Below are 13,336 nucleotides of genomic sequence, written 5' to 3'. Positions count from 1 at the left end.
ACCTTTAAGTGATGTAGTAGGTAAGAAAGAAGATAGCAGCTTTGAGCAAGTGCACTTCAGTTTTAGTGGCTAATGCTGTAGCTAATTGGGGGCCAGAGCAGGTTATATAGCTGCTGTGACAAGAACACTTAAAAAGGGATATAAGCTGTGCTTACAAAATGCTGAACAGTGCTGTTGTGTGGAGGGAAATTCTGCTTTGGTCCCAGGATTGTTAAAGTCAATATGCCTGCATAGCTTAGAGTACAAGCTCTTACAAGAACTGCTCTTCTAAAGTTATAATACTTATTTGTCACATTCATCTTATCTGTCTGTTTTCAACAGTGTCTATAAATAGCCTTCTTTTAAAATAATTTAATAGAGAATGAAAACGGAATGCAGAGTTTAATACAGGGTATAAAAATCTTATTAAAAATGCTGTTACAGAGAAGACTGAACTCCCAGCTAAAATGTGAAACAGTTGTTTGGGCTGCAACTGTTTTGAAAAAGAAAGCAACCTACTTTGAAGTCTTCTGTGGTTCAGAAAAGCTAATTAGCATGCATCCCATAGTTGTATATAACATACTTTCTAATCCTGAAACTTAGTGTAGAAGTCTTACGTATAACATGAACAGAAGGATGCACTACATGCATTTAGTCTTTTTTGTCACACAAACAAATGCTTTGTGAAGTTCAGGATTTCAACCAAAAAGATGCAAGCTTCTCTTTAGTAAAAGATTAGACTGGCCTTTTGTCAAAAGCTCATGCAAAAATTTTATCCAAAGGCACTGTACCAAATTTTACTCTTTCCCCAGAGAGTGTATTGTCTTTAAATTTTGAATTTAGTACCCAGTTGGCTTCTAGTGATCTTTTATGGCCTAATGAAGTCTTAAAATTTTCTTCTTGCATGTTTTTAGGTCTTTCAAGTTGCATATGTCATAATCAAAGCTGCTAATGCTCCACGACCTGGAAACTGGATTTTGGAACGCTCAACAGATGGCACAGAGTTCAGACCATGGCAGTACTATGCAATTAGTGATACTGAATGTTTAACTCGTTATAATATTACACCAAGAATTGGGCCGCCAACTTACAAGAGAGATGATGAAGTGATCTGCACCTCCTATTATTCCAGACTGGTTCCTCTGGAACATGGAGAGGTATGTTGCTTTTGCACTTGTAGTTTGTGACTCACATGCTGATACCAGTTTGAAAGCATTTGGGTTCTAGTTAGAGTTCATCACCCTCAGCACTAAGGGATGATCCGTTATCTTCTTCAATGATGCTATCTTTACATCATGTGCCAGTATAGCAAACTTTTTTAAATATGGGGATGAAACCTTTATCTGGCTCTACAGAGTCCCATTACTGAATCCTTTGTTCCTTCTCTCTCTACATAATTGGATGGTAGCTATTAGTGGTGAATTATTAGTTGCTTTATCCTGAAAGACTATAACAGAGGCTCTATGTTTTGCCAGGTTTTTCATTTAATACCCCCCCACCGTTAGGAACACCTGGTTGTGTGAGATAAAGTGGCAAACACTGTTGAAGTGCTTGATGCAGCTGGAACTCCTAAACAAGCCTTGGCACTATTTCAGGGATGTAGCATAATTAAAATCTGAGTTGTGCAGCCTCACTGTTGATTGTTCTTTCTTTTAACAAACTCTATTCATGGTACTTGTGTAATTTATTACATAGAGGCAGCCACATAATGAAATGATACATTAAAACCAGCAGTTACTCTATTGTGAATGCTATAATGTGAGAGCGTGATAATAAATGCAGTGTTATCCCATGAGAATGCTAGTAAATCTTAGCTTAATAGAAGTCAATATGTGTTTATTTCTTTCTTTTAAAAAAGACTGGAGTGTATGCAGCTAAGGACTGAAGTGTGTCAAACTTCCGCATAAAAATTCAGTAAAATCAGGTCCCATTCACTTCAATCAAATGTTTATTGCAGTGATGCAAGCATGTGCCCCAGAGATCAGATGAAAACTTAACCTGTCTCTCCACACAGTTAATCAGAAAATCCTTAAGTAGTCTCTGTATGAACAGTGCCAATTATGTATGTTTGATAGGCCATACAACTCCAGACCCAGGAATGCTAGTGATTCAGTTTAGTGATGCTTTTTCTTCGGTTGGTTTTTTTCCTGGTGTATACTGGATTGAGTTGGGTTATCCTGAATATTATTTTTCTCTGAGTGTGGTAACACAAACTTAACAACACTTCCAAGTCTGCCACTAAACCATGTCCTGAAGAACCATATCTACACATCTTCAATGCCTCCAGGAATGGTGACTCAACCACTTCCCTGAGCAGACTGTTCCAATGCTGACAAACCTTTTGGTCAAGAAATTTTCCCTAATATCCAATCTCAACCTCCCCATGTGCAACTTGAGGACATTTCCAGTTGTCCTGTCACTTGAGAAAAGATGCCAACATCCACTTGACTACAACCTCCTTTTAGGTAGCTGTAGAGAGTGATAAGTCCTCCCTCCCTGACTTTCCCTTTCTCCAGGCTAAAAAAAACCCCCACTCCTTCAGCTGTTCCTTGTAAGACTGGCTTGCTATACCCTTTACCAGCTTCATTGCTTGTCCTTGGAGCTACTTCAGCACCTCCATGTCTGAGTGGCCTAAAACTGAATCTGGTATTTTGAGGTGTTGCCTCACCAGTGCCAAGTGTAGGGGGCAGGGAGTGATCACTTCCCTACTCCTGCTGGGCAATACAAGCCAGGAAGCTGTGTTGGCTTTGGCCACTGAGGCACACTGATGGCTCATCCAGCTGGCTGTTAACTAACACCTCCAGGCCATCCTGTGCTAAGCAGCTTTCCCCAAGCCTGTAGAATTGCATGGGGTGGTTGTGACTTGCATGCAGGACCTGGCACTGAGCCTTGTTGAATATCATACAGCTGGCCTTGGCCCATCAATCCAGTCTGTTCAAATCCATTTGTAGAGCCTTCCTACTCTCAAAGCAGATCAACATTCCTGCATAACAGCTGTCATTAATGAAGTATGGTCTGCTCCTTCATAATTGTAATGGCAGATGGGCAGGAGTATTCCCTGTTCAGAGTATCTTACCTATACTAGTGAATCTTGGCATCCTTTTGAAAATACATATATTTAGTGCTTTGTAGTTGGTTTTGGCCAACCTATTGAACTTGAGTAAAGGGTTGTAGGAAGTCATGAAGACCAGCTGCATGCACCTCTCTGCAAGCACCTGTCTTGTATCCAGCATTTGTTGGCATCCTAATGTTCTCCAGTCAGCTTGTGGTGCCCTGGTGTGAAAGAACTGGTAAGGTTAAAAGACCACATGTCTAGATGTGGATGTTATTAACTTTTTTTTTTGTCAAATCTCACATTTTGCCAGTTTGGCTGCTAGACTTTTTACAGATTTAAAGAGGTACAGCTGCTCTGCTGTAAGCTCTGTTTACCTGATTTATACTGCTTCAAGATCTGCTTCTAGAAAATCACATAATGAAGTCAGGGCTCATGATGAATTCCAAGGCTTAAGCTACATTTTTTTGTAAATGGTCTTGTATTATGTATTTTTGGCCTAAAAGTAATTCTAATATATCAGTGTATATAAACAATATATTAGCCAAATATAGCAGTGCACAAGGAGAACAATTCTTTTTTTCTTTCTATCCCTGGTAGGAAAAGATTCTTGTGTCTGTATAGAAATGATAGCGTATTACAGAATTTCTACTGGTCAAGCTAGTAGATCACTTTAGAGTTCAAATGTAAATAACATTTCAGATTTCATCACTTGAAGGCATGATTAGTAGAGAGATTATTTATTGCCAGAGAACTGGAGATTTAGGCAGTAAAGACTACATAAAAGAAAATAATATATGCTACATGGGCAATGACAGTTGTAAAAGACCTTTCTGGATCTTTAAACCTCATGTCTCTAGTGAATAGAAAGGAAACACAGCATGCAAGAACTTCAGTGCTGTGGTTGGGTTCTTCTCTCCCTTGTGAAAAGGGAAGGATTGCACTGAGCTTAGTAAATGAGTCGCATGAGGTGCTCCATGCTAAAGTTGGGCTCATCTCTAGTGAGTGTACATAGCTGTAATTGTTTCGTGTTGGTTTTTTTTTTTAAAATTAGTGATATTCGAATATTTGGCCAACATTTCTGCCTTGTATTTCCCAGGAGGAAACAGATTCATTCAGAAGTCATATCTCAAACATTTTTCATTGAGAGAACAGACTGAGATGGGGTGGGTGTGTTCAGTCTGAGGATGCATAAAGCCATAGGTACAAGGAGGAATAATTTGTTCTGCATGTCTGACAGGATGGAAGAAGAGGTCTGAAAATCCAACAAGGAAAACAGTTTAGAAGCTGGGAACGTTTTTAACAAAGCCAGAAAGGGCTGGGATAGATTGTCTTGGAGGATTGTAGTCATCAGCAGTGGTTTTCAAGAACACAGAATCACAAGGTTGGAAAAGACCTTTAAAGTCATCGAGTCCAACCATTCCTGTCCTATGATAAATCATATCCCTAAGTACCTGATCTACCCTTTTTTTTAAACACATCCAGGGATGGTGACTCAACCACCTCCCTGGACAGCCTGTTCCAGGTCCTAACAACACTTTCTGTAAACCATTTTTTTCCTAACATCTAATCTGAACCTGCCCTGGCACAGCTTTGTGCCATTTCCCTTTGTCCTATCTAGTGTCACTTGGGTGAATAGCCCATCATCCACCTCTCTACAACATCCTTTCAGGTAGTTGTAGATTTGTCAAACACTTGAAAGATAGTTTTGGGGTAGGAAATGTACTAGAATCATGCTCTCTGTGATTCAGAGCTGAATATAGTATAAGGTGGTGATAATTTGGAGGCTCTGACCTGAAAAATTTTGGGTTGGTTTCATAACTGTTAATTTACATTTGGAAGTTAAGTGATGGTTAGCTTCTGAGCAGACTACGAAAAATTTAAGGTCTTTGAACATTGTATTAGAATATTAAGAAGGAATGATGGTAACCCATAAATGGCAAATTTATAATGTTGGGAGCTTGAACTCCATGGCCAGTCTCTGTATGTTTTTGAGATAACACAGTTACTGTCTAGGGAGCTCTTGGCTCCACTAAAGAATTAAGTGGTTTTTTTTCCTAAAAGATTTTTAAGATTTTTTTGAACAGTACTAGAAAAAGTTGAAACTGTATATTCAAGAATAGTATGTGAGATAAAATTGCTCTTTGTAAGTATGTCGTGCACTCTAAAATGTAGCTGAGAGGCCCAAAGCATGGCTCTTTATTTGTTGTGGACACCAGGTGAAGTGTAGAAGACTTGTTTGTGGCCTCTAGGGTCTCACTTTTTCAGTTACTTCCATAAAACAGCAGGAATTGCATGGTCATATGAGATTAAATCCTTGTGTGTTCCTAAATTGACTTCAGAAAGAAGAAAGGGGCTGTTGCCAGAATAAATTGTGTGGCTTGATACCAAACCCCATCTTAGTGGGGCCAACTGAGACTGTGTGAGAAAGATGGAGGCCAGATGGTTTGGTTTCAGTTTCATTTGTGTTGTGGCTTCCCACTGTGCTCTGTCGTGGAGTATGCCTTGCTGATTGGGCAGTCATGTCCCAGCAAGGTTGAGGATTAATGACCTCAGATCACATAGGTGGGTCTTGCTATGTTTCGCAGGAATGTCTTTACAAACTGCAGAGGAGAAATCTGTGAGGATAAAACTGTTCTTATGGCCAGAGTTACCTGTTCCACCTCAGAGAAGAAGATAAGCTGCAGAAATTAAAGACTAGCTTTTGTGGTACTGTCCTTCTCTTTATGGTCTTTCCACAAATGTCCAGGAGATTCAAAACTATGATAAGCTGAGAGTGGTGGCTTTCAAGCTGAGTGAATCAGGAAGCAGGAAATCTGCCCACAGGTAGAAGATAAGGAAGAAAAAGAATTCCGGGTGGTTATAACATTTCTCCTTCCTGAGTTGTGTGAAAACAAGCTTAAATTCTGTATCTTTAATTCTCACACTAGGATGTTTGTTGTTGCAAATGAATCACAATTATGCTTATAATTAAGCTAGTTCCTCTTTCTAGATTCACACATCATTGATCAACGGTAGGCCTAGTGCTGATGATCCTTCACAAAAGCTTTTGGAATTTACTTCTGCACGATACATTCGTCTACGACTGCAGCGAATCAGAACTCTTAATGCTGACCTCATGACTCTCAGCCATAATGATCCTAAAGAACTAGACCCCATTGTTACCAGAAGGGTAAGCCGATGGTTCATAAATGGTATTCAGTATGACTTGATGGGTAAGCCTTAACCCTTTCCATTCACAGAATTGCTTTGATACGTTGTTGAATCTTGCCTTCTCTTTGAGATTAACACCAATAACTTGTCAGAAACAACTATGAAAATGCTTTTCAGATACTGTTTTTTGCTTCGTTGTATTTCTTCGTGCAAATGATTTGTGTTAGGAACAATGTTTATAATTTATCATCAAAACAAAATATCTGGTTTTGCTGATGGAAGTGTCTCCTGAGGATGCTCTTGATGCAACTGCGGCTACCTCACACAACCTCTTCTGTATCAAGGATTTCAGGACCCAGTGTTCCAGTTCATAAAAACAACTCTATGAAAAGCTTACTTGGTCTGAATTTTTTTTCTTTAAGAATGTTGTCATCAATTGTTTTAAAGCTCATGAATTAATAATGTAAAATATTTGGGTAGAATTTCAAGACGATTATAACCAATATTTACACATTTTATACTAATTTGCCTGAGACCCATAGCTTAGGGCAACAGTGGTTTCAAGCCTCACTATAAAGGTAGGCTTTCTCACGAGGGAAGAAGACTGAGAAGTGTTTCCTCTTCCCCTTCCTCTGTAGCTCTTTGCCTTGAACATCTGTGGGCAACTCCTTATGCACCAATAGGTCTCTTGCAATTTGTATCTTTGATAGAGGCAATCCTTGTGCATTTGAAACTGCTTCTATGAGAGCTGACCAGATAGCTCAGTACCTGTTGTGGTTTAATGCAGCAGGCAGCTAAAACAACCATCCATCTGTTCAGCTACTCCCCTGCCAGTGGGATAGGGGAGAATATTGAAAAGGCAGAACTTGTGGGTTCTGACATGGCTTAAGAAGGACATAAGAGGAAGTTGATGATAAATCATAGAATGGTTTGGGTTGGAAGTGACCTCAAAGATCTTCTAGTTCCAACCCCTCTGCCCTGGGCAGGGGTGTCCTCCACCAGACCAGGTTGTCCAAAGCTGAACCTGACCTGCCCTTGAACACTGCCACAGAGAGGGAATCCACAATTTCTCTGGGCAGCTGTGTCCAGTGCTTCACTACCCTCATAGTAAAGAATTTCTTCCTAACACCCAATCTAAATCTACATTTTAGTTTAAACCTATTACCCCTTGTCCTATTGGTATGCTCCCTGATAAAGAATCCTCCCTATTTCTTATAGGCCCCCCTTAGGTGCTGGAAGGCTGCAGTGAAGAGGCTAAAACTATATGTAACAAGTGATACACAGCACACTTTCTCACAACCTGACACCAATACTCAGCTAGTTCCTGAGTCACCTGCCTCATGGTCAATATTATGTACTTAATATGATGTCATACAGTATGGAGTATCCATATAGCCAGTTTGGGTCAGCTGTCCTGACTTTGTTCCCCACCTTTTTGGCAGGGCAGTGTGAGAAGCTGAAAAGTCTGACAGCTTGACAACAACTAAACTATTACTTATCAACATTATTCTAATCCTAAATCCAAAACACAGCAAAACCAGCTGCTAGTAAGAAAATTAACTCTACCCTTGCCAAAACTAGGACAGTGAAGAGGGACTAAGGAACTTGGATTTGGTTAGTACTTCTAAGGCAGCTCTGCTCTTATCTCAGTCATAGAGGTACATGTTAAGCTGCAGAATTTCTGAAGTATAAAATTTGGATTTTCTGCTTATTCTCCTGTTCTGCCTTCACCATATAGGAAGTGCTAGAGGCTGTTGCTCCAGCTGTATCTTGCTGGCCATAGGGAAATGGTTAATGTACAGCCTGAGCAGGTGATATATGCCCACAGAGCAGACTTGTAGACATGCAGCTCTGATAGCATTATAATCTCAAGAAATACACCCCCCAGCCCCCACCCCAAGAAAAAAAAGGCATGACAAAGAAGCATACATACAGCTGGCAACACAAGGCAGCTGAAGACAAGCATTCCTGTTTCTGTTGTAACATATTGTAGTGCAGTCCAGGCCTCTACTACCCCACATAGGACTACTTAGTGCAGTTTTGCATGAAAAGTTACACATCTTAACTGTCACAAAACATGGGGTTTATTGGGCAGGGTTGCCAAATCTTGATGTCTCACTAGCTTACAACTAAGATAATCACTTCCAGCTTTCTGGATTGTTTTTGAAAATTTTTACATCCAGTTGTTACCAATTGTGTTGATTTCTATATGCATAGTATTGTAAAATGGTGATCAGAGGGCTGGAGCACCTCTCCTGTGAAACCAGGCTGAGAGAGTTGGGCTTGTTCAGCCTGAAGAAGAGAGAGCTCCAGGGAGACCTTACAGTAGTCTGCCAGTTTACGAAGGGGGCACGCAAGAACTCTGGAGTGGGCTGTTTACAGGGCATGTAAACAGGACAAGGAGCGATGGTCTTAAGCAGAAGGAGGGTAGATTTAGATTAGATACTAGGAAAAAAATCTTTATTGCAAGGGTGATGAGGCCCTGGAAGAGGTTGCCCAGAGATGTTGTGACTTCTGCCTGACTGTTCTAAGGTCAGGTTGGGTGGGTCTCTGGGCAATCTGGTCTAGTGGAGGGCATCACTGGTCATGGCAGGGGGTTGGAAATAGGTCACCTCTAAGGTCAATTCCACCTCAAAGCATTCTATGAAAAGGTGTGATACAGAACTTAGTTCAAAGCGTTTAACAACACCTTTATTTCTGTATTTACTTCTCTAGTATTGTAGTATTCTGTAATGTGTGTAGTATTTGACTACCATTAGTCTCTCCTTCAACTTCAAGCTGCACACAGCTGCTGTGAGCCATATGCTGTGAGTTTTAAGAAAACAAGACAAAGGATGAAAGGGGAATGCAGTGAGAAATATAGCTCTGCTTTTACCCTCTTATTCTTCTCAGGCCAGACCACCTTCTATATAGTCAAGGACTTACTGTTCATGATAAATCTGTGAATGTTTTTTGTAATTGAAGCCTATAACATTAAAAAAAACCAAACCCCTAAGATACTAAACAGAGTAAAAAATTTAAAATCATAAAAGATTATGTATCAAACCAAAGACAAGTTTGTTCCAGTTCCAAGAAAGAACAGTACAGGAGTCAGTATGTCTGACCACCCAGGGCCACCACTCTTCCTGAACCACATCACTGTAGGGTTGTTAGGTCTGAGAATCTTGACCTCTTTCCTTAGAAGTATCCTCAAAAAGTGTTTCTTTTCATTCCCCTGTAGTACATGCCTCCCAGGATACAAACAGGCCAACTGTGTTGATACTGCAGCTGTAACCAAACCCAGATGGTCATTTCCTGCCTCTTCCTTGCCTAGAAAATTGAATCCTTTCCTTATGTATGTTACTTTTGCACACCACATGGCAATATTAATGTATTGTACTTTGCACTATCAACAATTTTTAATCTAAGAATTTGGACAGAATAATGCATTGCCTATACACTCATAATAAAGAGCTGGTCTAGAAATGAGTGCACGGAGTGGTTTTAATGGAGGCAGAGTTACTATTCTAAGAAAGCAAATTCTTGCTCCCCAGACTGAAATTAAAACATGGAAATTTGTTATTCTTCATGGCTTCTCATAGAGTGGGAAAAAAAATAGCAGAAAACTTTGGCTGAGGTCACATTTGGTGGTCTTTCTTGAAGCTGAGGAATTGTGCATACTTAAGTCAGTTACTGTTTTGTATCTGTGAGCAAAAATATTCACAAAACAGAAGGTTTCTTGAAGTAGCAAAAATTCAAAGCTGCTTTCAATTTCTTGTTTTTCTTCAAATCACAAAATAGTCAAATGCTGGTATTGTATTTTTTGGAATAAATTTAAAGGTGTAAATAATTGCCACTATTTTCTGTTCATCCCCCTTTCAACTTTGTTTTTTGTAGTACTACTATTCAATAAAGGACATTTCTGTTGGTGGCATGTGTATTTGTTATGGCCATGCTCGAAGCTGCCCTCTGGATGAAATCACAAAGGTATTCTTTCATCTCCTTGATTTATTTGCTTAAAGCATCTTATCCAATTAAATAAAAAAATATGTTGCCTAAAGAGGATGACAAAGAGGAGGAGGAGGTTAAAAGAAGTCTTGCAATAAAATGGTAATTATAGTAATTATTTGCTATAATTGCCTTCCTGTTGTGTAAACATACCTGTGTGTCTGGTAATGTAACTTCCTTCAAGTAAACACTTTTTTGGCTTTATATTTAAACAATTCAAAGGGTATAAGAAGAAACAGGAGGAACAAATCTCCTGTGCTGCAAGAGAAACTACTTTTGCAGCACAGGAGATTTGTCCCTCCTGTTCTAGAAAGTCTGTTTCCCAGTAGTTGATATAACATTGTTGACCAGCCTGATGTTAATTGTGTGGTAAGTTGTGGGTCTTGATATTTGTTTGGAGTAAATCTGGTATTAGGCAGACTTTAAGCAATATTGATTAAATTGTGCATTAAAAAAAAATTTTAAGGAAGCAATATTTTCTTTAGAAATTGCAGTGTCAATGTGAACACAACACATGTGGAGAAAGCTGCAACAGGTGCTGTCCAGGCTACCACCAGAAACCATGGAGACCAGGAACCATTTCTGCTGGGAACAAATGTGAGAGTAAGTATGCAGGGATTTAGGCAGTTTCATAAAGATTTATTATGCTTGTTTGAGGTTGCTGTTCATACAGGTCTGTACTAATTCCCAAGATAAATCAACAAACTACTAACTGTTTTAATGGGATTGTTTAGAGGACTAACTCTGAATCATAACTGTTTGGATTGTTTTAAATATGACTTCTTGGCTAGTGGAGTTGTCACATAGTAAAGCTGTCAGAGTCTCTTTTTCAAAGACTTGGATTTATTACACTGTGAAAACTAGCAGATTTGCATCAATCATTTTGTTAGCTACTTGAAATGCAAATTTCGTATGTTGATCATAAATTTTGTCGGATAAACAACTTTGTTCTCATAACAAATGATTTGAAAGAAACTCCTTATTGGCCACTGGCATTTCAAACTGATAGATTGACTTAAGCTGTGCTAGTGCAGATGAATTTGTTGCTAGGGCTAGTTAGTGCATTTTTTTTTTTCCCTTCACATTGCTAATGCATAATTATAATGCATAATTGCTGCATTGCTTCAGACAACAAAGAACCTGTTAGATAAAATTTTGCCCTTGTAAATGGAAGACTAATCTTTTTAGTTGAAGTCTTTGTACAAGTATTATTGTCACTCTTTTTGGGAAGTAGGTGTTTATAACTGGACTGAAGTATCCTGTAACCTAAATCGATTTTATACTTGTGTTCTGGCATTGTTGACTTCTCAGGCTTTTGTCTATAATTCAAATGAGAAGAATTAAGTACATTTTCTTCTGTAATGCAGAGTACAGAAAATGGAGGAACAGTGATTGGTAATTGCACGCATTGCTACTGTGATCAGTCCTGACAAGATTGTCTTAGCAATATCTATGGAATACTATTAAAACAGTACTATTAAAGGCTGGTGGTAGTTGTGAAATAGATTATTTCTTAGCAAGTAAGTGCATCAAAACTGCTGAAGCATATAGCATAATTAAAGAAAAAAGGTACACGAGAGAAATTTTTATGCTCTTCTACTTATATTTTCTACTTCCTACAACACTGACATTTTTAAAACTGTTATGCAATGTAAATAAAAAATAATTTCTTTTCTGTTCCTTCTCAGAGTGTAATTGTCATAACAAAGCAGAAGATTGTTATTATGATCAGAGCATTGCAGATCAGAAAAGGAGCATGGATATTCATGGCCAGTATATAGGAGGTGGTGTGTGTTTAAACTGTACTCAACATACTGCTGGGATCAACTGTGAAACGTGTGCTGATGGGTATTTTAGACCACACAAGGTAAGAACGTGTGCCCTCTGTGTCTGTGCACTTTTAAAGTTTTTTGACAAATGTCACTCTTTGGAAAAAATGATCTAAATTTCACAAAAGCACTGGTTAAGAAGTGAATAACAGAGTTAAATGAACTTCCTGCAATATTAGAGGTCTCCATATAATGAGACATACTGAAGGTCTTGCTTTGGTGGGTTCCCAAATGTTTTGTAAAACCCATGCTTTAGGAAGTCCAGCATGTATAGCTCATCCAAAGTATACGACCAGGACTGGAGACTGACTATAGAGACTTCTTAGAGCAAATCAGACAATAAATGTGTATCTAGAGGCCATTACTGATTAACTTTGCATATAAAGCAGCTCAAAGGGAAACTTTCCCTGAAAGAAAACAAAATCCTTGCTGTGTGAATTGCATTGCCTGATGTTTTAAGTGTATATAGATCCTCAATTTAGAATGAAGCTTCATGAATCTGTCCTCCTGTTGAACACAGGCCCAAGGATTCCTTTAATTTCCTTCTTCTTTGAACCAAAGTATCTGCAAAAAAAATCCATTCGTAAACATTTCCATAATCTTTGGCAAACCATTACAGTGGTTAATTGCTGTTTTATGACAAAAAAACCCAAAACTACTTAGGCTGAATGTATTGGGCTTCAGCTTCCAATCATTAGCAGCTACTGTACCTTTGTCTCTACTGTTGAAGACCAAATTTTGTTCCCACATTTGAATGTTTTTATGGCTGCAATCACCTGGTCTTCTCTTTGCTGGAAGCAAACTATTTCCTTGATATGACTTCCAGTCCATTAGTTTTTCCAGTCTTCATTTGTATTAGTTCTGGTGAACCCAGACAAGAAACAGATGTAGCTTTACATTTCCAGTTAATAATTTGAACATGTGACAGAGAACATTTTGTTGTTTTGTAGGTTTCTCCCTATGAGGATCACCCCTGCTATCCCTGCGACTGTGACCCGTTTGGATCTCTGAATTCTGACTGTGTTAAAGATGAGCACCATTCTGACTCACGGCGTGGTAAGGGAGTGAGAAGCACCTTTTCTCTAAACTACAAATCTGGCTATGATTCTGGCTGTTGAGTTTTGAGGGAACACCATCCTCTTGTGAATGGCTACCAGTTTAGTGTTGCTTTAAAACAGTGGTGAATATTTAGGAAGCAGAGGTGAGGTATAACACACTTCTAGGATTTTAAGGTAAGTCAGGTGTTCTTGTGTGGGGATGGCAGGCTCTGACTGTATAAAACAATATGAAGGATTGAGATTTAGCACTTGTTTATGAATGCTGTTCCAGCTGCCAC

The 13,336-nt window shown here is 39.0% G+C and overlaps 1 protein-coding gene across 1 annotated transcript in view; it reads left to right on the top strand.

Moving 5' to 3' along the window:
• The window catches only part of LAMA1 (laminin subunit alpha 1), a gene marked incomplete at its 5' end in the record, with an annotated part of 103,645 nt that overhangs the window by 29,989 nt on the left and 60,320 nt on the right, over window positions 1–13,336 (top strand). The window contains 6 exons of the mRNA XM_084279905.1: window positions 894–1,136; window positions 6,024–6,203; window positions 10,061–10,150; window positions 10,657–10,774; window positions 11,860–12,038; window positions 12,951–13,056. Of these exons, the coding sequence (XP_084136031.1) occupies window positions 894–1,136; window positions 6,024–6,203; window positions 10,061–10,150; window positions 10,657–10,774; window positions 11,860–12,038; window positions 12,951–13,056 (916 nt within the window). The remainder of the gene's footprint in view (window positions 1–893; window positions 1,137–6,023; window positions 6,204–10,060; window positions 10,151–10,656; window positions 10,775–11,859; window positions 12,039–12,950; window positions 13,057–13,336) is intronic.

This window comes from Gallinula chloropus (genome assembly GCF_964237585.1).
Source record: "Gallinula chloropus genome assembly, chromosome: 2".
Taxonomy (NCBI): Eukaryota; Metazoa; Chordata; class Aves; order Gruiformes; family Rallidae; genus Gallinula; species Gallinula chloropus.
Note: the sequence above shows the minus strand (reverse complement) of the source record. Positions and strands in the feature narration are given on the sequence as shown.